This window comes from Lepidochelys olivacea (assembly GCF_965140295.1).
Source record: "Lepidochelys olivacea isolate rLepOli2 genome assembly, chromosome: 14".
In the NCBI taxonomy this organism is placed as follows: Eukaryota; Metazoa; Chordata; order Testudines; family Cheloniidae; genus Lepidochelys; species Lepidochelys olivacea.
Genome location: NC_140424.1, coordinates 14,993,535 through 15,017,678, shown reverse-complemented (window position 1 = coordinate 15,017,678; position 24,144 = coordinate 14,993,535). Strand labels below are relative to the sequence as shown.

General features: G+C 44.9%; 1 protein-coding gene across 2 annotated transcripts in view; it reads right to left on the bottom strand.

Annotated features, from left to right (window-relative positions):
* TMEM94 (transmembrane protein 94) overlaps positions 1-24,144 on the bottom strand; it is a 101,564-nt gene that overhangs the window by 60,423 nt on the left and 16,997 nt on the right. The window contains exon 2 of one of the 2 annotated variants that reach the window (XM_084647067.1): positions 16,304-16,434. In XM_084647067.1, coding sequence (XP_084503193.1) covers positions 16,304-16,327 — 24 coding nt within the window. In that variant the 5' untranslated portion in view covers positions 16,328-16,434. Of the gene's footprint in view, positions 1-2,894; positions 2,968-16,303; positions 16,435-24,144 lie in introns of those variants that run through there. The other variant, XM_084647066.1, reaches the window with a different exon arrangement.

Here is a 24,144-nt window from a genome sequence, read left to right as displayed (position 1 = left end):
ATACAGTTTTTTGAAAAAGAAAGAAAGAGGAACAGAAGACTCATAAGACACAGTGAAGCACAGGGCAGCTCAATCTAATACCCCATAGCCTGGCTTTTCCCAATCCTGGATACACACAGTACATTTCATTTTTGCAACTCTTTGGTTCAAATCTTTTTCAGATTAAAAGAATGGGAGAGGGAAAATGGGGCAGCAGACTATTTCCCCCCTTGTTTGAAGGCTACTTTGCATGCCTCTAACAGGAAGGCTGTTTGTAATTTAACACTGACATTTTGCAGGCTATTAATCTATTTCATGGATCAGGCCCTTCTGGTACACAAGGATTAGTCACAGTTTCAAAATCATATGAGAAGCGGTTACTTTATCAGACACATTTGCATTTAACATTGCAAGCCATATTCATAGTTAGGAAAGAGACAACATGGTCTGTTCATTTTGACCCCATCACAGAGGCAGGTATCACATACATTACACTGTGCAATTTCCTGGGGGCAACATTTTTTATTACAAATTTGTGATAGCATAGGGCTATCTTTTTGTTCCTATTCAAACCCTTCATCAGCACACTAGATCTCCCTGTCTGACTGCAGCTGCTTTGTTAGTGAACAGATTGTATGCAATGGCAAGCCCACTCTACGAGATTATAGGTATATGGTGGGCAAGGCCAATGGACAGGTCAATCTGAGAACAAGTTTCACATCACTATCTACACCCCTAATATCTTTCTCATACTCATTCCTAGTGAAAACACAGATGCAGTTGAGACGAGGTCTGATTCCTGGCTCCTGGCAACATGATGCCTGTTCAGTGATCTGGACTGTAAACCCCCCCGACACACATACACTCCACACTGAATAAACAGGAAGGATGATTTTTTGGTTAAGACATTGGACTGGGACTCAGGAGAGCTAAGATCTGCCCTTGGTTCTGCCATAGACTCTCTCAGTTCTACATCTCTAAAATGGGGATAATAATCCTTTCCTATCTCACAAGGGTGTTGGGAAGATTAATACATTCATTCATGTCAGTGGTTCTCAAACTTTTGTACTGGTGATCCCTTTCACAGAGTAAGCCTCTGAATGCGACCCCCTTATAAATTAAAAACACTTTTTTATATATTTAACCTCATTATAAATGCTGGAGGCAAAGTGGGGTTTGGGGTGGAGGCTGACACCTTGCGAACCCCCATGTAATAACCTCGCAAACCCCTGAGGGGTCCAAACCCCCAGTTTGAGAACCCCTGATTATGAGGTGCCCAGATACTAAGTGATGAATGCCACAGGAAAACAGAGAGAAAATAAATTCTGATCTCTAATAAGGCATACAGATCCACAAACTATACCACATCTCTGCAAGGACCATTGCAGCATTTAACAAGCAGGAACAGGTGCAGAAGGAGCACTGGGTACAGACATTAACCATACTTTAAGAATCACGTGTTATGAATTTGATGGCCTCAGCATAGCCACTAGTGGTCCCAAAATCCAATGAAATAGACAAACCCCACAGCAAGCTGCATGTTGGCTCTATCTGGGTGCATATGTGGCCCTCAGAACAGCACTGCCCAGATTAATATAGAGCACAATGGTAAACAAAACTCCCTATACCTTGTCCACCTGCAGGAGCAACTTGAAAGGCAATCTGGACCCCTCCCTGTCCTGTAGCAGAGGAGCTCCTATGCTTCGCCAGGTAACTGGGAGAATGCAGGAGCTCTGGGTTGGAAGTTGGCTTTGAGACTCCCTGCTACTCAGCACTAACAGGGCCCACAGATTGACACTGTGAACCAACTCAGCAGCATTAGTGGGATCTGCGAATCTACAAGAGATCTGGACAGAGCAGCACTAACAGGGCCTGTAAATCAGAACTGGATCTTGGTGTAAACAGATTCTAATTTAATCCAGATAATGACATTCAAAGAAGTGTTTTTAAAAGCTTGCTTTAAAGCAGGGAGTTAGATTCCAATAGCCATGATAAACCGCTCTGCACCAATAATGCAAAGCCCAGCACTTTCTCACTCCCTCATACACATGCACATATTTTCTCTCTCATTCAACAAAGAGGGAAGAAACAATTCCCCAGGTAACAGTCCACTTTTCATCAGCACCTTCTCCAGTCTGTCCCTTTGGTCCTGTTTGCAGCAGCAAATCCCCAAACCTAGTTACCTACATATTTCACAAGGGAGCCTGGGGAATTAGTGAATGTTTGTGCTGTATTTTGAAGCTGCATTGTGCTATGTAATTGTTAAGTATTTATTATTATTAGCATTTATATATTTACAATATTTCCCTAACTCCAGAAAGAGATAGGGGTTGAAATTCACTTTAGCATATGTGGGAATTGCACCCCTTTACACCACAGCTGAATTTGGTCCAAGAATTGTTAATCCACCTCCCTGGAGCAGGTGATGCTAAGAAATTTTCCAAACTTCAGCACATCTTTCACTACCCTCTTTGTTTCTTCCCTACCTCCCATTCATTAGCTAAGGACTTTGAGGCTTACGGCTATAGCACAATCTAGCAGGTCTACTGCAAGTCCCGCTTTTCAAGGTGGGGGTTTTTTGGCTCATCCAGAGCTAACCATTCAAAAAAAAAAAATACAGATAAACTTGAGTCATTGAACATCGAGGCAGCAATGCAGGAATCAGTAGCTCAGATTGTTTGAGATTCCATCAGTGCGTTTAAGGTTACAATCTTCAGTTTGATTAAAAGCTTCTTCTCTGTCCTCCCACCCCATACCCTAAACCCCATCACATCTAAAACCCCCATTCAGTGCTCCATTTCCTGCCCTAAGGCTCTTCCCCAGACCCTCAGGACCCTTCATTCACCATCTGATCAGAGAGGCTGCAGGGGAAAACAAGCCATTTTGAATTTAAACGTTAAGGGAGAGAAACTTACTTTGCAGCATTTGCCTTGGTGGGGTATCCACAGATCTGCCTGTTTAAAGAGCATCTGGGCTGAATCCCTGTACCACCTGGAACCTTCAGCAGCAACTTCCAGTACTGCTGCCCTCAGAGAAAGAGAGGGCGAGAGAACATGCACAGAGCCCAACGCTGCAGAGAAAGAGACAGGAGCAGCAGAGTGAAGCACCAATCTGCTGATTAATTCAGCCTGTTTCCAGTCACGCTGCAGATCCAGCAAGGAGGCAGGGTGGGTGGGGGAAGCGATGGGGGGGAAAAGAAGAAAGTTCATACAGGATCACACCAGATGTCTGTAAGAATGACCCATTCATCAAATGGAGCCGACACAGCCAGATACATCTGCATACGCAGTAAGGGAGGATGCTGACTGATAAGGACATATGGAAAAGCTGATGGCAAACTAGACAGGACAAAATGCTAGCAAATACACTACAAGGAGGAAGCCAGCATGGTAGACTAGAGAGAGATGGAAAAGATCTATCAAGTTCTATCTCCCCATTCAAGGTGTCCATGGGAGACAGCAGCACACTGATGGCTTAACACCTTGGGGCTCAAGCTCAGTATTTTAAAGTTATTATTTAAATGATTCAAGGTGGTTACAGGCCTGATTTGCCAAGCTGAGTTGATGTTTCTCTCTCCCTCACTCTTGTTCCCAGCAGGGCTTCCCAGCAGCACTCAGGATGCAGAGAGTGGCAGGTGCCCCCTAAGCATCAAATATTCATAGAGTGCGCCTTGGGAGCTCAAACAGAAGGTGCAGTGCAGCTTATTCAATAGCAGGGCATTGTGCCGGAGGCTTGCCACTTACTGAGACCTGGTCATCGGCCACACAGTGGCACATGGAAAGCATGAGATTAGTGGAAACAGAGCACATGCAAGAAGCCCGGGGTGGAGCTAGAAAAGGACTACAGGGAAATGGACAAATGGACCTTTGGGATGATAAGAAGGAGTCAATCCCACTGACTCACTCTAATCCTGTTATGCAGATGCTCCCCTCTAAGGGGAAACTTAATCATTACACATTTGGGGCAGGGACTATGACCCATAAGTATTTGTACAATTTCTACTTCAATGGGGCCCTGATCCTAATTGAAAGAAAAATATTTAACAACTACTACCACTCAAGATAGGAAGGACCTTGAATCTGGGGTTAGGATGGGGCACCCACACATCACCAAACCAATGGCCCCGTTGACAGCTTGACAAGATCCTGAGAGTTGTACCTGTGTAAAATGGAGCAGATTGCAACCACTCACCTCTTGAATATACAGCAGCCACCTCTGAAGAGTAACAGTCTTACATGTAGTGTAGCTTGGCTACTCAGATAAAGCTGGAGCATTGCATGCTAGCATCAGCACTCTCCACTGGCCACAACCTCATGTTCACGAGAAGGGTGACCACAGCCTGCACAGTAGAGCTCTGCTTCCTAACACATGATTGGCCAAATGTTCTGCCCTCTGTGTCAGTCACAGGCATCAGTACTGACTGAACCCTGGTTTGACTTCTTCTTTCTCCGAGCTCCAGATGCCTAAATCAGTACATGGTCCACAGAGCACCCCAATGCCATTGGCACACTCTCATCATGTAATAGATCCCTGGAAAACTAATAACTCACTGATCATTAATACTGTTGCATGATGGATGTACGGTAAACCCAAAAAGGACTTAATAGATATGTGCTGCAAATGTGTTCTTAAAATGTATTTGGCAAGCCATGCCCAAGCCGGACATGTTCCAGACAAAGAAACGTGGTTTCCACCTACTTGAATGCGAATGTGTCTCTGTTGTAAATTAGGCAAAGTGTGACCAAAGCACATTTACATGCAAGGTAAATAAAGCCATCAAGAGAGCAAGTAAGGAAAGATGACTACTTAATCTTGATGGGGGATGGAGACTGCACCCCCAGGAAGCCTTCCTGCCTCTTGAAGCAGTGTCAATGAACTTTGGGAAGATATAACGGTGTCTACCCCCCAACAGGAGAGAGAAGCTATGTCTGGGCTTACTTTTCAAATGTTTACTGGACTCTAAAAAGAGATTCTGAGAGAACCATAGTTATCCATCAATGAGGGACTAAAATGGCCAGAGCTCCTGAAATCACAGAACGTTGGATCCTTCACTCAAGTGGGTGGGGGATTGAAGTCTCTGGGAATGGAGTATAGTAAGAAACCTGCTTAGGCAAAGATTGTAATTTGCTGAAATTAAGTTTTAGTTTTAGAAGAATATTTTTATTATTGTTTGCTTGTAACCCTTTCTATATTTATTCCTTATACTTGGTATCATTTAAACCTGTGACTTTTTGTTTAATAAATTTGTTTTACTTTTATTATAAAACAATTCAGTGCTTTGATTAAAATAGAGTGTTTGTCAAACCCAGGTTAAATTAATGAGTTGCTGGTTACTGTTTCTTCAAAGCAGCAGCAAATTTAGTAGCTTCTCTGAGTGTTCCAGGAGAGTGCTGGAACATTGCAGGGCAGACATATGGGATGAGGGCGGGGCGGTGTTGGGGTCTCCCTGCATAAAGTAACTGTGGTGGAAGCCAGGGTGTGACCTGCATGGTTGTAGGCTGGCTATTGGCATCAGAGCAGTGCCACAGCAGCATAGCATTTAAGGCAGGGATCTCACACATGTGGCCCGCGGGGTTATTTTCTGCGGCCCGCCAGCTCCCCGCGGCCCCCCCCCCAGCGTTTACGTAGAGCAGCTCCGACCCGGCGCGCACCAGGGGGAGGGCAGGCTCCCTGCTTGCCTGCTCTGCCCCCGCGCCGCTCCGGGAAGTGGCCAGAACCTGGGGGGGGGGGGGGGGGGAGAAGGGATGTGTGTGTTGCCCTGGCCGCTCCTCCAGGTACCTCCCCAAAAGCTCCCATTGGCCACAGTTCCCCATTCCCGGCCAATGGGAGCTCTGGGGGGTGGTGCCTGGAAACAAGGGCAACATACAGACCCCTGTCCCCCCCCCCGCCCCCCCAGGTTCCAGCCGCTTCCCGGAGCAGTGCAGGGGCGGGGCAGGGCAGGCAGGCAGCCTGCCCTGTCCCCGGTGCATACTAGGCCGGAGCCTGCCCCCCAAACCCCTCCTGCAGCCAAACCCCCTGCCCTGAGCCCCCTCCTGCACCCCACACATCTCCCACACTTCAACTCCCTGCCCTGAGCCCCCACCATACCCCACACCCCTCCTGCACCCCCTGGGGGCAGGGAGGGGGCAGAGTTGGGGTGGGGATTTCAGGGAAGAGGCTGCAATGGGGGCAGGGAAGGGGTGGGAAGAGGCGGGGCAGGGGCAGGGCCTCATGGAAGGGGTGGAGTGGGGGCGGGGCTGGGGCACCAGGGGAGGGTGGGTGTCAGTGAGGTGGCCTTCGGGCCAATGTACTAGTCCTCGTGGCCCTCATGGTCATTTGAGTTTGAGACCCCTGATTTAAGGCACCCAGGGTTGCTCGGCAGACAGTCACACAACTCCTTGCTGGTCTGGGTTGAACCCCCAAAGTGTCATGAGCATCAGCAAAGTCCTCCATTTAAAATCATAAGTGCAGAGACCCTGGGTCCCACGTTAAGAACCAAATCTACAGGCAGAGACCCAGATGATCACATAGTATCACCAGTTCTAAGGGCTCTTCTCTCTACACTTGTACTGAGCCACATATTTGTATGCAACCTTATAAATACGTATGGCCAAAGTTGAAGGAAAGCTGAGAGTGCACCTAGTGTCATTACAAGAGAGAGAGAGAGTGTGGAGGGGGTGCAAGAAGAGACACCCTGTATCTTTCTCCAGAGTATTTTGTTTCCTAGACAACACCATCTTAAACTGCTCAAAGGAATAAAGTGTCTTAAACAACACAATTCTCTCTTCCATTCTCTTTTCAGCACAGTTCCTAGCAAGTAAACAGCTAAACCCAGCTGCTTACTGTAACTGGAATGCCACAAAAGCAAGGAGTGGTCAGGGGATCAGGATTGGGAAATTCTCATACACCCACCAAACTCACACCCAATACAAAATTTGGGAAGTGAGTTGCATTATGCTGCCTACAGGATTTCTTTAAACTCTGCATGAAGACTTTTGGAGCCCTAAACCATTGCAGCTAGAACCGTCAGCGGAGTCTTCAGGAACAATACATATATGCTTAGTGTTGAGTCAGAACCTTAAAATGTCAGAGTCAGAAAAACTATTTTAACTTGCTTAGGTCCTAACTTTTTTCCAACTCTTCTTGGTTTCAGCCTGGCTCCGACATGCCAGTCTTCAGTAGCAAACCCAAGATAATAAATTAATTCTATTATTCTTGTTGAACCATATTTTCTAGAGATCACTATCCTATGGCATGCTACACAGAACAACCATCCATGATATACAAGCATCCCTCTTTCATTGGATCGACATCAAAGATGTTAGCAGTTGGCATCACAAGTTGTATCTGGTTGTGTATCTATCCTCGAAAGACAGACTGAATCTTCAAAGAAACAGAAGCTGCAATAAACAAATCTGAGGATAAACTAGGGGTTGGAGTAGAGGACAGGGAGTAAAGGCAGATTCAACTTGGGACACAAGAGAGAGAAGCCAGTAGAATAAAGATGGATTTGAGGAGAAGACAAGGTATTAGAGAAGCTGCAGAGCAGGGAAGGGAAGGGAAGAGGTATAGCTGAGGATTCAAAGACAATAACCACTGGCCAGTACATAAGGGACATACAAGACAGGTGCTCAGACAGGAGCCACATAGGCTGCTTTGAGGAGAGAAAGTAGAAAGAGAGGGGGTATGGGACATACCACACGGGAAGGGGAATGATCTGGCTCAGGGGACAGGTAACTTTTACTTTCAAGTTCAAGTGTCCCCCTCCCCTCCCCACAGCTCCCATTCGCTGGGAAGCCGGACTTGCTGCTGGCCACTTCCGGGGCACAGCACAGTGTCGGAACAGGTAGGCACTAGCCTGCCTTAGCTGGGCAGCACCGCCGACGGGTCTTTTAACATCCCAGTCAGCGGTGCTGACGAGAGCCGCTGGGTTGCTGAGCAAGGCGACCCAGTGCCTTACATGCTGCAACCCAGTACTGGGTCGCGACCCAAACTTTGAAAAACACTGCTCTAGAACCTCAGAGTTATGAACACCAGTTACACAAACTGACTGGTCAACCACACACCTCATTTGGAACCAGAATTACACAATTAGGAAGTAGGAGACACACCAAAAAAGGAAACACAGTACAGTACTATGTTAAATGTAAACTACTAAAAAAAAAAAAAGGAAAGTTTAAAAAAGATTTGGCAAGGTAAGAAAACTGTTTCTGTGCTTGTTTCATTTAAATTAAGATGGTTAAAAGCAGCATTTTTCTTCTGCACAGTAAATTTTCAAAGCTGTGTTAAGTTAATGTTCAATTGTAAAATTTTGAAAGAACCACAAGGTTTTTTTCAGAGTAAAGAACATTTTAGGGTTACGAAAAACCTCCATTCCCAAAGTGTTCTTAACTCTGAGGTTCTACTGTAGTACTTTTCCTCAGTAGATCTCAAAGTGCTTTACAAAGGAAGTCCGTATTATTATCCCATTTTACAGCTGAGGAAACTGAGGCACAAAAAAGTGCAGTGACTTCCCCAAGGTCAGCTAGCAGGCCAGCAGCAGAGCCAGGAAGAGATCTCAGATCTCCTCAGTCCCAGTTTGTTGCTCTAACCAGGAGCCCATATTACCGGCAACCACAACACCATATTACCGGCAACTTAACCTCATTACCATTGATCAGCTCTTCATAACCACTTGTGTAAAAATAAGTAGGCAGTCCCAGTCAGGGTCCTGACAGCACAGGAGTTTCTGAAACTGCCATCAGGTGTTCCATTTCTGGTGTGAAGACGCCAAGGAACAGTGATGGAAACTGAACTCCCCCCTCCTCGCTAGAGCTAGTCCCTCCAGGTCAGGGTTGAGGCACACTGGCAGGGAAGTGAGGAAGTAGGGAAGAATTTGCTCTTTGTGCTGGTACACACATTATAGATCTTGGAGGGTAAAATCTGGTACCTTTCACCAACATTAGCTTTCACCTTTAAAAAGGCATAAAAAATTAACAAAAACTAAAAGTCAGGCAGAAAGGGGAGAGACAGACTGGGAAAACTGCACATTTGATTTAAGAGATTTTTGGTACCACTCCTGGGTTACTCTCTGCCTTGCTCTGCAGTGTCTCTTTTATTTTAATTGCTATTGAAAATATAAATAAGGGTGTTTTTTTAAAATCCCAGTTTCTATTACCAGTACTTTTAAAAGGGGGAAGAGAGGATTTTTAACAACTCAGAAGAACAACCTAGCGTTTCAGTGAAGCAAGGTCTCTTAATGCTGATGAAAATCTGTCAGTGGAGAGCACTCCAGCAATAATAGAAGCAGCAGCCATTCAAAAATACGTTACACCACCATTTGCTCTGCTCATGGCCTGGCAATTTGATAAGCTTGTCCTACCTTGGGCAATGAACTATGTCACAGCCAGGAGAAAGAGAGGACAGGGCAGTATGGAGATTCGTGAGATGCAAAAGTTCACACCACACAAGATGGGGTATAGGATCAGCAGCTGCGGACAATACTCCCGAACACAAGTGACGTCAACAAGAAAGGACAAGGTAAGTTACCATGCAGAAGATAGGGTCAGTCCTAGATTCTGGTTTCTTGTTCTCTAGGCCAGTAAGAACAACTACGTAGCACAGACTTTCAGCCCTTGAAGGGAATCAATCAACAGAAACTCCTCAGATCAACCAAGGGTTTCACCAGAATCCTGTTCAGCTCTCATTGGACTAGCTGGATGCTGTCAGGGGTAGAAACCAAGAGCATGAAAGACCCTGAGGAGAAATTAGGAGTCCTTTGATCAATCCTGGCACTTTAGCAGCCACATAGAGCTCTTTCACAACTTTAAGCTCCTTGGCTTGGTGTGGTGAAAGGAGCAGAACTATTTCCTGCAGTGACAGGTGTCCATTCTGGAGGCAGTAGCAGGGAAGGGCTTACCTAAAAAATGGTTACCTACCTTTCGTAACTGTTGTTCTTCGAGATGTGTTGCTCATGACCATTCCAATTAGGCGTGCACATGCGGCGTGCACGGCAGCCAGAAGGTTTGTCCCTAGCAGTACCCGTTAGGTCAGATTGGGCGCCCCCTTAGGTTGCTGTGACGTTCCCATCTGGTGTTATCTGGACCAGTGATCTGCTAGGTCACTCCAATCCTTGACTCTGGGAGCCAGCCTTACCCTGCTCTGCTGTGAGAACCCCCACTCCTGGGTGGTTCACACACAGCCTCTGGCATGTAAACTGCTCCACTTGTAAGGTAACCCTTCTCTTCTTGTGCCAATATATATTTATGCCTGTATCTGTAATTTTCACTCCATGGATCTGAAGAAGTGGGTTTTTTACCCACGAAAGCTTATGCCCAAATAAATCTATTAGTCTTTAAGGTGCCACCAGACTCCTCATTGTTTCAGTGCCCTTACAAACTGAGATGCCTCTCACCACATGCTGGCTGGTTGCTCTTCAGCCAGGCTCTCCCCTTTGATTAGTGCTTCAGTCACTTGGTGTGGTGTCTGTAAATGTAGGTAGGAGAGAGAGAGAGCATGCCACCCTCCCACCCACCCCCAGTCAGAGTCAGGTGAGCATTACCTATTTACAGTTCCAAACTGACCAAGGAAAGGGGTGACTCCCTCAAGAGAACAGATTCTTTTGTTGCTACCTAGGCCAGCTCCCTTTGTTCCTGTGAGGCTGGGCTGGGTTTGTCCCATACCTGCCCTGATGAGGTGTGAACTGTCTCTTTGCTCTTGGAGAGTTTTTGCCTGGGCTTATTTTAAGCCAGGGGTTCTCAAACTGGGGGTCGGGAACCCCTCAGGGGGTCGTGAGGTTATTATGTGGGGGGTCATGAGTGGTCAGTCTCCACCCCAAACCCCACTTTGCCTCCAGCATTTATAATGGTGTTAAATATATAAAAAAGTGTTTTTAATTTATAAGGGGGGAGGGTCACACTTAGAGGCTAGCTATATGAAGGGGGTCATCAGTACAAAAGTTTGAGAATCACTGTTTTAAGCAATGAGGATACATTTTCAGCCTCATAACTACATAGATGAAATTATTACCTATAACCTTACTATAACATTACTGTAACAATTACTAGAACATCACTTTAACAACCATGCTCAGTGCATCATGAGCCATCCGAAGACACCAAACATGACAAACTTTGCATTGGATACCACACAATCATTTTATAAATATGAATATGAGTGTGTAGGGTGTTCCCCCGAGGTACAGAGTGTCACAGTCGCGCCTTCATGGCACTGAATATAGGGCTCTGCCAACTTGCTGCCACTTCAGTTCCTTCTTGCCAGATTGCTCTGACAGAGGGGTAGGGAGGTGATATTGGAATGGACATGAGCAACACATCTCGAAGAACAACAGTTGAAAAAACAGTTACCTACCTTTTGTTTCTTCGAGTGATTGCTCATGTCAATTCCAATTAGGCGATTACCAAGCCTAAATTTTGGAGGGAGGGTTGGAGCTCAAAGGTTCGCAGACTGAAGCACTGCCCTACCTAAGTCTGCATCATCTCTAGCCTGCTATGTAATAGCATAATGTGAGGTAGAAGTATGTATAGACGACCAAGTTGCGGCTTTGCAGATCTCTTGCATCGGAACATGGATGCCTTGTGGAGTGTACTGTCAGCGGACGGGCTGGTACTTTCGCCAAATCGTAGCAAGGATGTGATCCATGATGAAATCCTTTGGGAGGAGACTGGAACTCCTTTCATTCTGTCTGCTACTGCGATAAACAGCTAAACGGACTTCCAGAACAGTTTCGTTTGCTCGATATAGAACGCTAATGCCCGACGAATGTCCAACAAATGAAGTTTTTTCTCCCTGTTGCTTGAGTGCAGCTTAGGGTAGAAAACTGGGATGAAGATATCCTAGTTAACATGAAACTGGGAGACAACCTTCGTGAGAAAACCCAGATGTGGCCTGAGCTGAACTTTGTCCTTATAGAACACCGTGTAAGGAGGCTCAGACGTTAGGGCCTTGAGCTCAGACACCCTCCTGGCTGACGTTGTTAGTACCAGAAACGACACCTTATATGAGATGTACAGCAGAGAATATGTCACCTGTGGTTCGAAAGGTGGCCCCATTAGTCTGGAAAGGACCAGATTATGGTCCCAGGCTGGGACTGGCTGTCGAACATGAGGGTACAGCCTGTCATGGCCTTTAAGGAAACGACTGACCATGTGGTTGGCAAAGACCGACCAGCTCTCCACACCTGGATGGAATCCAGAAATGGGGCCAAGTGAACCTTTACTGATAACATGGAAAGCCCTTTCTGTTTCAGACGGCAAATCAAGAGCTATGAGCGTTCCAGCTAACTGTCATAGGCGGTAAGTAGTAACTGAAGTGGAGACAGGTTGGCAGGGCCCTATATTCAGCGCCATGAAGGCGCAACCCCAGAGGGCACCCGGACTGACCCGATGGGTACGGCTAGGGGAAAATCCTTCCGGCTGCCATGCACGCAGCGCGCGCACACCTGATTGGAATTGATATGAGCAATCACTTGAAAAACTACTGTGACCTATTATAAGGTTTGAATGACAAGAGACTCAAGTAAATCTCCTGACTTCCAATCATCAAATAGCCGTGGCACTATGAAGAATGTCACTTGTGTCAAAGCAAGATATGGACATTCTGAAGCGCAGTGTGTTCATTTGCACAGACAGCAGCACCCAAAGTGGGCTTCTAGAGCTCAGCTGTTCCATAGCAGTGCTAGTGTTGAAGCCTGAGAGTAGTCTGAAAGGCTGTGGCATAACTGCACATAATTGCTTCTTGTCTTAAACTGATCAATACCAGAGCAGTCCAGAGTGCCATTAACAACAGAACAAATAGATGATTACTTTAATTGTAACATTACCTCCATAGTCTTAGCAATTTAAACTGAAAGCAACACAGTTCAACAAGGTCCTCACGCAAAATATATTGGGGAGGTCACAGGTGCAGGCAGGGGCAAGCCCAGCTTCCCGTGGTCTCATATAAAGTAACACCACAACACCAGCTAAGAAAAGGTACACCAATCTCAAGCCAAATAGTGATGCATGCTTCCCAGTTCCTGTGCAACTTGTGTCTATGTTAATGTTCTAGAGCAGTGGTTCTCAAACTTTTCTGTTCATGGACCACTTGAAAATTGCTGAGGGTCTCGGCGGACCACTTAATGATCTTTCCAAATGTTGTTTGTACCGTTAGCTAACTATTGTAAAGTGCTTTGGATAAAAGTGCTTTTTAAAAAAAATCTTAATAATAATAAATGGTTTCTTTGTTCTACAAATAAAATCACACAACTAATATTTTAATATCAGTGGTCTTACCTTTCTAATGCGATGGATGTGCTCTCTCCCCCTGCCGCGGCAGCCCCCGAGCTGGGCCTGGGAAGGAAGGGGGTTTCTCTCTCTCCGCAGCATCCCCTAAGCTGGCATGGGAGGGGGGTGTCTCTCCCCCACCACAGCAGTGAGGCTGGGAAGGAGAGTGGTCTCTCCCCAGCAGCAGCCCTAGAGCTAGGGAAAGTCGCCTCTTTCTCTGGCCACTGCAGCCCTGCACGTCCCAAATTCTCCCCACCCCTTCTTCTCACCCCACTGCCCCCTCCCACCTACTCCCTATTTCCCCCCAAGGCCACCACCTGACCTTACATGTGCATCTTCTCCAGGGTCCGGGCACCTGATTAGTGGAGCCATGCCTGTGCAGCTCCACTAATTAGGTGGGTGGCCTTTCATTCTCTCATGTGCAGCGGCCCAGGCGCGCACCTTAGAGGGAACTATCAGAGGACCACCTGAATGGAGCTCGTGGACCACAGTTTGAGAACCTCTGTTGTAGAGAAAGTCTGTCTCTTAAACTATTATCTAACAGGTAATCTGCACTAGTAAGCAAAAGCCAGCCAGCGTTCTGGAAAGACTGCAGAACATGCTCAGCAAGGGGAAGGGTTGCCTGGAGAGTAAAATGGAGGTAGTTAATGTGATCTGGAAATGAAAAGGCTACAATGACCGGGGAGGGAGGCAAGTGAGAGGAAGGAGCAAAAAGGGTAAAGTCATAAGAATTTTCTCTCTCCACTCCTGGTCTAGAGTACGCATGATCTTCTCCAGCTTTGGTCTCAAACACAATCTCTCACCCAGACCAGGCCCCAGAATAGGGCATCTACCTGTTCACTCTCTCAAGTGACAAACACATTTGATACTCAGGTGGCTGCTGAAACTCATGCATAGAAAAAGTGGCCAATCGAGTAGCGTCTGCTGCTCTCTCTTTCTTCTTAGAATCATCATCTTGGAGGCAGCAGTGCATATAAGGCAAATAATCTTCCAAGAACCACTGCAAACATCCCTTTAAAGCTCCCAGCTGCACGTACCCACCACGGAGGCCTCTCTCTCCCCTCTTTCTTTAGGATTGGAAACATACTAAGTAACAAGAGGCTGGTTACACACAAAACACACATAGGTATTAGTCAATCTGACATTTACAAGGGCAGAAGAAGAAATAATATTGCCCAGCTAGCCCTGGAGAAAGGCAGAACTGTCCAAACAGCACACGTACAGGGCAAGTCTAACTGAGCAGCAGGAAAATGTTACTCAGTTAAATGGAAAACTTCTCTACACAGCCTCAGGTCTGCTTTATAAAAACGTTTGCAGTGATTTAAGCATTCACAAAAGACGTCATGATAAGTACTCAGGTGACTGAAGACCTCAATTTATCCTCAGAATAGGACAGGTATAGCATAAGTAGCAGCACACGCTTCCCCTACACAGTCCCACTAGCATGCTTAACCCTAGGCTTGAGAGTACTATTTCTAGAGTTGAGAAGGGAGTTCAATCTCTATGGCCCATTCCACCCTTCACTTTTCTAAAGAGTCCCAAGCAAGCGTGCCCACTGAGATAGGACTGCAAAAAGTTACAAAAGGATCTCACAAAAATTGGGTGAGTGGGCAACAAAATGGCAAAAGAAATTAAACGTTGATCAATGCAAAGTAATGCACGTTGGAAAACATAATCCCAACTATACATGCAAAATGATGGTGTCTAAATTAGCTGTTACCACTTAAAGATCTTGGAATTATCATGGATAGTTTTCTGAAAACATCTGCTCAGTGTGCAGCAGCAGACAAAATGCTAACAGAATGTTAGGAACCATTAGGAAAGAGATAGATAGTAAGACAGAAAATATCATAATGCCACAATATAAATCCATGGTACACCCACATCTTGAATACTGAGTGCAGTTCTGGTCTCCCCATCTCAAAAAAGATATATTAGAATTGGAAAAAGTACAGAGAAGGGCAACAAAAGTGATTAGACATATGGATTTCCGTATGAGGAGAGGTTGATAAGACTGGGACAGTTCAGTTTAGAAAAGAGACTACTAAGGGGAGATATGATAGAGGTCTATAAAATCATGAATGGTGTGGAGAAAGTGAATAAAGAAAGGTTATTTACCCCTTCATAAACACAAGAACTAAAGGTCACCCGAAGAAATTAATAGGCATTAGGCTTAAAACAAACAAAAGGAAGCACTTCAGACAATGGACAGTAAACCTGTGGAACTCACTGCCAGGGGATGTTGTGAAGGCCAAAAGTATAACTACGTTCAAAAAAGAATTAGATAAGTTCTTGGAGGATGGGTCCATCAATGGCTATTAGCCAAGACAGTCAAGGACACATTCCCATGCTCTGGATGTACATAAAACTTCTGACTGCTGGCAGCTAGGACTGTTCTGTTCACTCCCTCTGAAGCATCTGTCACTGGCACTGTTGGAAAACAGGACATGGACTAGATGGACCATTGGTCTGACCCAGTAAGGCCAGTCTTATGTTCCTCTGCCCCCTACAAACCAGACTGAGATAATCAACTCATTTCACACAATCATTCAGTCTGTCAGTGGTAGTAACTTTTGGCCCCTGCTAAATCTGAGCTGTGTGCAAACCGATGACTTAGAAGCAAAAAGCTCTGCATCTCACTGCCTGGTTTCTCACACTGGTAGTCTCCCAAAACAAGAGTAAACACCCATTAAACTCAGAATGCAACCCATGAGCTGACAAAGAGATGAGAACATCATTTCCTTGATAGTCCTCTTCTCAACAGGTCTACTAACTCCACAGAAAATCATTAGCCCTACTCATATTGCATGCCAACCACGTAGGACGGAAAATATGAGGCTGCTGGTATAAACTGGATGTCCTCCTGGTATCTCTGGGTTATCCAGTGGTGGACCTTAGTTATCAGGGACAAGCAAACATGTTCCCTTGACTATGCAAGAGAAAGTTATTCCAGCTTTAGCAACAACTACAGATTACTCCACATACTAATGCAAAACATGCAGACCGAAGTCACAGAGAAGCAAACCAACCAGGACTTTAGAATCAATATGTTTAAGATGTGATCTCCTTTCTGGGGAACCTACCTGACACTGCTCCTTCAGGTCCATGACTGCACGATTCTGTAAGCATGCCCAACACAATGTAACTACCCCTCGGGGGGAGAGCCTCTCCTAGGTGTGTATGACCTTTGGTTACTCTGTTATCGTAACACCATCTGTGGAAACAAAAAGGGCAAGAGTCAGATTTTCCTCCACACTCTCTTTAAGGCAAGTGTACAATGAAGCTGACAGACTTCAAATGAAAGGAAAGGGGTGTAGGTGAGAAAAACCGGGAGTAGAAGGTGGTTCTAAATTGTGCCCCATTAGTTTGCAGTCCCCTGCCCCAAGTGGGCTTTATCAGTTTAACTTTCAAAAAAGCTGTCGGCACTAGATGAATTAAATTCCCTGCAGAGCAAAATAAACTTTATGCAGCAGCCTTGACATATATCCTGGAACACATCCAGGAGATCTGCCAAACTCTGCCCTTAGCAAGAAGCTAGATTCCACCAGGTGCTGCGAAGACAGCAGGCTGAAATGCCAGCCAGCAGACGTGTGATCGGACCAGGCTGTCACCAGCGGCCATTTGTCTTGCTATTTTTATCTAACCGGGGCTCTGTCCAGCTAATCTCTAATGGAGCCTGCAGTAATGAGTCTTCCATTTGCTGAAACACCACATCAGATCTTCATTGACAAGGCTATGCTCTAGGGCTAAACTCAAATCTGGCCCACCATTAAACAGGCCAGAAGGCCTAAAGAATGGCTCCAGATCACCAGGGAATAGACTAGCAAATTTTATTTTAGCAAAACTGGGATTAACAGAGCTACAGCAGGAGACAGCTCTGGAACTCACTTTCCCCCTTGCTCTGACATAGCCTGAATTGGTTGACCTTCAGGGCACACAGCAAGACTCATCTGTTATTTTGGACTTTGCAGGGAGGGGACTAGTTGAAGGAATTTGGTAGTTCATTTCAGGGTATTATATTTAGGAGGGGATCATCTTAAATATTAAATGAGTTGAGATAGTAAAAGGGGCTATATGATGAAGTGGCCTTGGGCAGCAGAGTCGTTTGGAAGTAAGGGTTAATGACTCTTGTATTTTTAATAGTTACACAGAGTTTTAGAGATTGGACAGATGCGTCTAATAAACAGGAGGCACACAGTTCAGCAAACTGACCCATACCAGATCTGTATTTACTAAACTGAAACAAAACCCTGTGATGTGGTACTAGGTTGGATGTGGTCACCAGACCTTCCACCCTACCCTAGTCTGTAATTTTGCCCATTTTTCACAGCAGATGGATTCTGCAGATCCCAACTGGTTGTCTCCCAGCCTCCTGCAATCTTTGTGCATGGCACTGTTCTCTATGACAGCAGTGTAACTAGATTCATTTGAGCACAAAAGGAACCCTCAGCTCCCTTAGAAAGCAATGTTTCCCCTGTGACTATGACCATGCACATCTATGTGTTATTAGGTGAAAGGCAGACACCAACCAACAAGTCAACTTCATGTACCCTCTCTACCTATATGCTACTCCTGGTGGAATTCTATGTCACTGCACATGCGCAGAATTCATGGCCTCTGCAGATTTCTTTGATTCCCTTCAGAAAAATGACTTCTGACAGAGAAGCAAAAGAAAGCCACAAGAGCGGTTTGGGCAGCTGGTGGAGATGTAAATCACCACAAGGAGTAGAGGGGGGGCTGAGCAGTCATGCATGTGAGAGACACACTCTGTCCCTCTTGCTCACTACTGCGGCACGTTCAGCATGGAGGGACTGGGCTTTGGGGTGTTTCTGAAGAGACAGGCGTGGGGCAGGCTGTCCCCTCAGGCAGAGCAGAATGTAGCATCCTGCCTGCTTAGTGAATTGTTCTCATTGTTCTTAGTGAATTCCCACAAGAGTATAAAACAGGTGTAAAAATTTTAAGTCTCCTTTACGGTGCCAGAGTGGTGTAAATGAGTCTTACTGTAAAGGACAGTATGGCCTTATAAGTGTGTATGGTGTTTTAGTGATTAGAACTGGTCTAAATTTTTGGACTGAAAAAACGTCCTATCAAAATGTGCTCCATGAACTGTTTCCTACTGACCTTTTGGGAAATGGTCAGTAGCCAGTATAAATTGCGAGTTTGAGTCCCCAGCCCTCATTTGCTCTTCAATTGCCTATGATGTAACACTGAGCATATGGCTGCATATATTTGTTGACTAATAACAAAGTAAAGGGTCAATACTAGCTACATTATTATTAGACAGATGGGATCTGATGATTTCCTCCAATGCTCCCCATGCCCATTCTCCATTCATTGTATGGTAGTTTAAATAAATTACTAAAATAATTGAAACTAGCATTATTGCGTTACTTTGATTTAAAAAAATGCAGAATTTTAAAATATTGTGCACAGAATTTTTAATTTTTTGGCACAGAATTCCCCCAGGAGTAATATAGGCCTCATACATCATTTGAGAATGTTATGTCTCCTTTAAGACAAGGTATGATGTGAAGCTGTCAAGTGGTGCAATTACCACAGAAATGGAGATAAAACAATGACACCACATTAAAATTACCACTTTGAAATATTTCCATTTGTTTCTGTTTAATGACTATATTATTTCAAAACATAAACTTGGATTTCTTTGTGACCTCAAAGCATAACAACAATCTAAAGGTAAAACAAAAATAATAATAAATTTGTACAGGTATCACTGAAATGTAATAGAAATGGTGACATTTCTAGTCATTATCATCATCATCTTGTTCATCATGCTGAGAGTGCATGGGTTATCATAATCTTCATTGCCTTAGCACATACACAGTCCTATGCACGGAAGTCTGTTGACTACAACCACAGTTGATTGTGCAGTGACCCCTACAGGTACAAGCACAAAGAAAATCCTACAGAAGCTCAGATGCCCTGCGGCCCTTGAAGAATGTAGGAAGTAGTACACAGTGGCGCTGGAACAATTTTTATAGTGGGGTTTCTGAGAGCCATTGAACCAAACTGTAAACCCTGTATATAATGGAATCCACTTCAAGCCAGGGGGTGCAGCAGCCCCCTTCCTCCAGCACTCTTAGTTCCAGCACCTATGGTATTTCATCCACATTTTTCCATCCATGTTGCAATGGCAATCCAATATCTGGTTTGTCTATGTGTGAAGACATCCAAATAGTTGTTTGCCATGGTGCTCTTTTGACATATTCTTCAAAACTGTCCTTATATGGTCGGCGTTTGACCAGCGACTTGTCCTTTTTGTTGACTAGATTGAGGCACAAGCAATTCAGGTCTCTGTGGGTCTCCTTTTCTTTCTCACTCTGATCATACAGCAGTATTACAGACTTCCTTCTTGCAAAAATTGCAGCTTGTGTCACTCTTCCCCCAACAGGCAAGATCTCTGAAGCGGTAAGCTCCCTTTGTTTTGATGACATTAAACACAAACTCCCCCCGCCCCCAAATACCAAACAGGGATGACACAGAGTTACACCCTGTTAATTAGTGTACAGCAGAAAGTATGTTGCAGAAGTCAGGTCTGAGGTGTGTAACAAATTGTGTGCACAGGTATGAAATGACACATCTGTTGTGCTAGTAATGGTGCATATTTCAATCGACACATTATCATTTTTGGAAAGCAGTGAACAACAAGAACCAAAACTTCAAGTGACCTAATTACTATGGTTCCTTTGACATCAAGAGACTCAAAAGCCATATTGGCACATACCATATGCAGAAGCAACCTTGTGTCCACTTATTCTTCAGTACTGTACAAGTCTTGGGCTTCTTCAACACCTTTACTGGTGATGGACTTTGTTACTTCACCTTGCAAAAAGCCTACAGCAAAGAGGAGAGTGTGGGTGTGCTCCTACACTCTCAGGTACATTTTGAACCATATATTCACAGAGAAATTGTACACGTGACTGCTTGCTGGATGCCACGTTGAGAAACTTTTACCATGGAGGCACAGAGCACCCACCAATCAACTGGTGTTTCTTGCATCCAATCTTAGATCCTGTCCGGCGCGGTCTTTCTGCAGTTTTCACAGAGTTACTGTTGTCATATCTGTTAAAGACTTCGATTACAAATTAACTTTGTCAAACCTTTTTAGGATCTGCCTCAAGGACTCGGCAGGACTCAATTAATCAAATGTGTGGAATTTGTCTCCAGCCATCATTTGTACGACAGCCATGGCATTTCTGATGTACACTGTGATTTCTTTCTTGCATGCTCTTAGCTCGTGGATTCTTTCATCTTGAGCTTCCAGCTGATGCCCTAATACAGCTTTGTCTATTCTTCTCATTGTTCCATCACCATGAAAGAGGGACATAGGCACAGGTCCTACAGGATGACTAAGAACAGTTCTCATTGAAACATCATTTCTGCATCTTGCTAAGGACAGGGCTCCACAGAAAACAATTTCTGGACTGAGAGCTGCTGTGATTGTCCCTCCCCGACAGACAAATTTGGTCTTCTTGGTCATGTCAGCAAATGATCATGTCAGATTTCTTGACTGGTCTGAAGAAGCTACATGTCCCATCAGCATTAAGAGAATCTCTCATATCTCTCCAGTTGTTCTTCACCAACATCTGCTATTTTGAGTAGACTTTTGTACATCTGATGTTACATGCATTCCAGAGAACATTGGTAAGCACCTCTGGATGGTAATTCAGGGTCAAATGAGTGTGCCATATTGTTGATCATATGGTTGGTAAAAGCTGTAACATGCTCTTCATCCCTCTTCAGTGCAGAGGCAAGGACTTGTCTGTGGACTTTATTCTCACTACTTCTTGTTAGACAACGTCTCTCTCTCTCATAGTTTTTGTATATTCATAATACAAAGCTGTGTATTGTCATCTCTAACACTAATAATGACCTTTACATAAAAAAAGTGTCACTAAATTAAAAAATCTAGTTCCTAGAATATTTCAAAAGTTAGTACTGCATGTGTAGACAATTACAAATTAAAATCTTCTACCAGGAAGACTAGAGGTACACTGTGTGTACAAAAGCTTACAAATGGAGAAGCATTATGTTAGGAATTCATAATTTATATCTACCCACTGCAGTATAAACTGTGGGCATGCAAACTACTGCTATTAGTGCACAATGTTCAGTGAGAGACTAATCTGGTCAGCAAATTTCAGCTGAAAATACAGAAAACTATTATAACCACTTGTGCAATATTTTGCCAATTAATACGCAACGTGAAAACATTTCCTGTTAACATATTACAAAATGTCGATATACAGCATTTTTGCTTAGTCATTTCTAAAAAAAAAAAAACTTGCCCATGCAAAATCAATAAAAATATTTTAGTACATTGTCATTTGGTAGCTTTGACCAATAAACACCACAATAAGGTGTTGAAATTAGCTTAAACAGTAAAAACTAGTCACAGTCGTATGGCAGTGTGTTTCTGGGACTGTGCAAAAATTGACACTTTCATTTCGTTTCACCTCACCTACAGGCTTACAGCACTACTTGACAGCTCCACATGATACCTCATCTAAATGTACATAAAATAAGCTTTCAAATGATACATGATGTGGGTTGTCGAGGGTGAGTACCTTAAACTCCAAAAACATGGCCCTTTTTGGAGAACTGCCACACACCTAAGCGTCACATATATGCATTTCCGCTCATGCAAGCATCCGCATTTGAGGTTACACATGCTCAGTTAATTTACTAGGGATGAATTGTTCAGAGTACGTAGGACAAGAAACCACCATCTGTAGTTACTTTTGCTGTCTCTACTTTCTGGCTGGCACATCATCAGAATTAGCTAGCAGTCTGGACTCAGCATCATTCCCATACTGTTTCTTTGCCTGTGAGGGTCTCAAAACAAAAAATGGGCTATCAACTATGCCAGGCCAATTAGCAAGTGCAATGAAAAGATCACAAAACGTTACTGGAGTGTAGCGGACAAAGAGGGGCTGAGAATGGGAAGGAGGCATATATACCTTAGTATGCCCCTATAGAGCAAAATAGTGCCTTGATATCTTGCCCTTAACTCAGGGATCACTTCAGCACAAGGCAAAGGGGAGAGGATAGACTTTTAAAATGAAGGAAAATGGCAATTCAGAGAAGGGTTTGAGAAAGCTCCAGGATTCTTCTTCCTATTAACCCAAATAGGAGACTCATGGCCTTGACTAGCAAGGACACACTCAGATACCTGGAGGCCAAAGCCACAAAAGCAGAAAGTGAAGAAAACATTCTGAATGTCCTCTGTGCTGATCCAGTGTAGCCCAGATCGTTAGCAAAGGTGGCTCTGCTCTGCTCCCCCTTCCAGTACCATTTCAATGGAAGGAGGTCATGAAGGGAGACAGCTGTGCAGGAGACAGCCTTGCTCAGCACTGTAGTGACATTCTGTTTCAGGCAGCAAACTGAATGAAATGTGATCTTGAAGGCAAAACATGCCACTTGTCAAAGTTCAAAACACATTGTTCAGCATGTGTAGGAGTGTCACTCTAAGATCAGTGCAAGCATCTATAATGCCAGGGAGGAGGACTCTGGAGGACAGTGAAGTTAGACATACACTAGATTGGTTGGAAATAGTGGATACTCTTTACCTACATAAATCTAAATGGCTACCAAAAAACAATGAATAACAATTCTGATTGATATCTCCATAGCTATCTAGTTATCCGATAAAGGGAGACCTAGACACACAGGGTTTTCCCAAAGTCTGAATGGAACCGATGTGAAACTCATCATCAATTCAATTTTTCTCTCCCGCAACTTAAGGTGACAAAAATGGTTAGGTCCTAAACCAGAAGTGGGCAAACTACCGCCCGGGGACTGCATCCAGCCCTCCAGACATTTTAATTCGACCCTCAAGCTCCCGCCGGGAAGCAGGGTCTGGGGCTTGCCCCGCTCCAGCCAGGGAGCAGGATCGGGGCCTTGCCCCACTCCGCACAGCTCCTGGAAGCAGCAGCACTTCCCCACTTCAGCTCCTACGCATAGGGGCAGCCAGGGGCTCTGCATGCTGTCCCCACCCCAAGCACCACCCCCGCAGCTCCCACTGGCCGGGAATCACAGCCAATGGGAGCTGCAGGGGCAGCACCTGTAGACAGGGTAGCATGCAGAGCCACCTGGCTGCGCCTCCATGTAGGAGCCGGAGAGGGGACATGCCACTGTTTCTGGGAGCTGCTTGAGGTAAGCACCGCCCAGAGCCTGTCCCCCTAGCCCCTTTCCCCAGCCCTGATCCCCCTCCCGCCCTCTGAACCCCTTGGTTCCAGCCCAGAGCACCCTCCTACACCCCAAACCCCTCATCCCCAACCCTACCCCAGAGCCCACACCCCCAGCTGGAGCCCTCATGCCCTCCTGTACCCCAACCCCAATGCCGTGAGCATTCATGGCCCATCATACATTTTCCATACCCAGATGTGGTCCTCGGGCCAAAAAGTTTGCCCACCCCCATCCTAAACACTTCAAAAGTGAAGCAATGAACCCACATCTTTCTTGTGCCACTCTGGATATACACAGCAAGCGGATCTTTTCACAGCAGAATCCCACTTTAAGGAGTTTGTTCACTAAGAACCAAAAGTTTTGAACATAGCCAACGGTAGATAAGCTATGATATTTATATGACAAGGACAACTGAAACTACAGACAAAGTCTGCCTTCTCTGGCGAGATCAGTACTGGAGTCATAGTAATTAAGTCATCTAAAATATAATTTGCCTGCACATAAAGCCCTTGTTTTTCAAATACATATTCTATTATCAAACAATCCCCAATTTGTTTGCTACATTTATGTAGTATCCACTAAAAACAATTTGCATAGTACGGGGGGAGGATCATGAGATACAAATAGTAAATATGGCTTCATAGAATTAGGGGTTCACACACTTCGTAGCTTCTGTAGGCCAAACTCATTGCACATACCAGGAGTTCCTGGCATT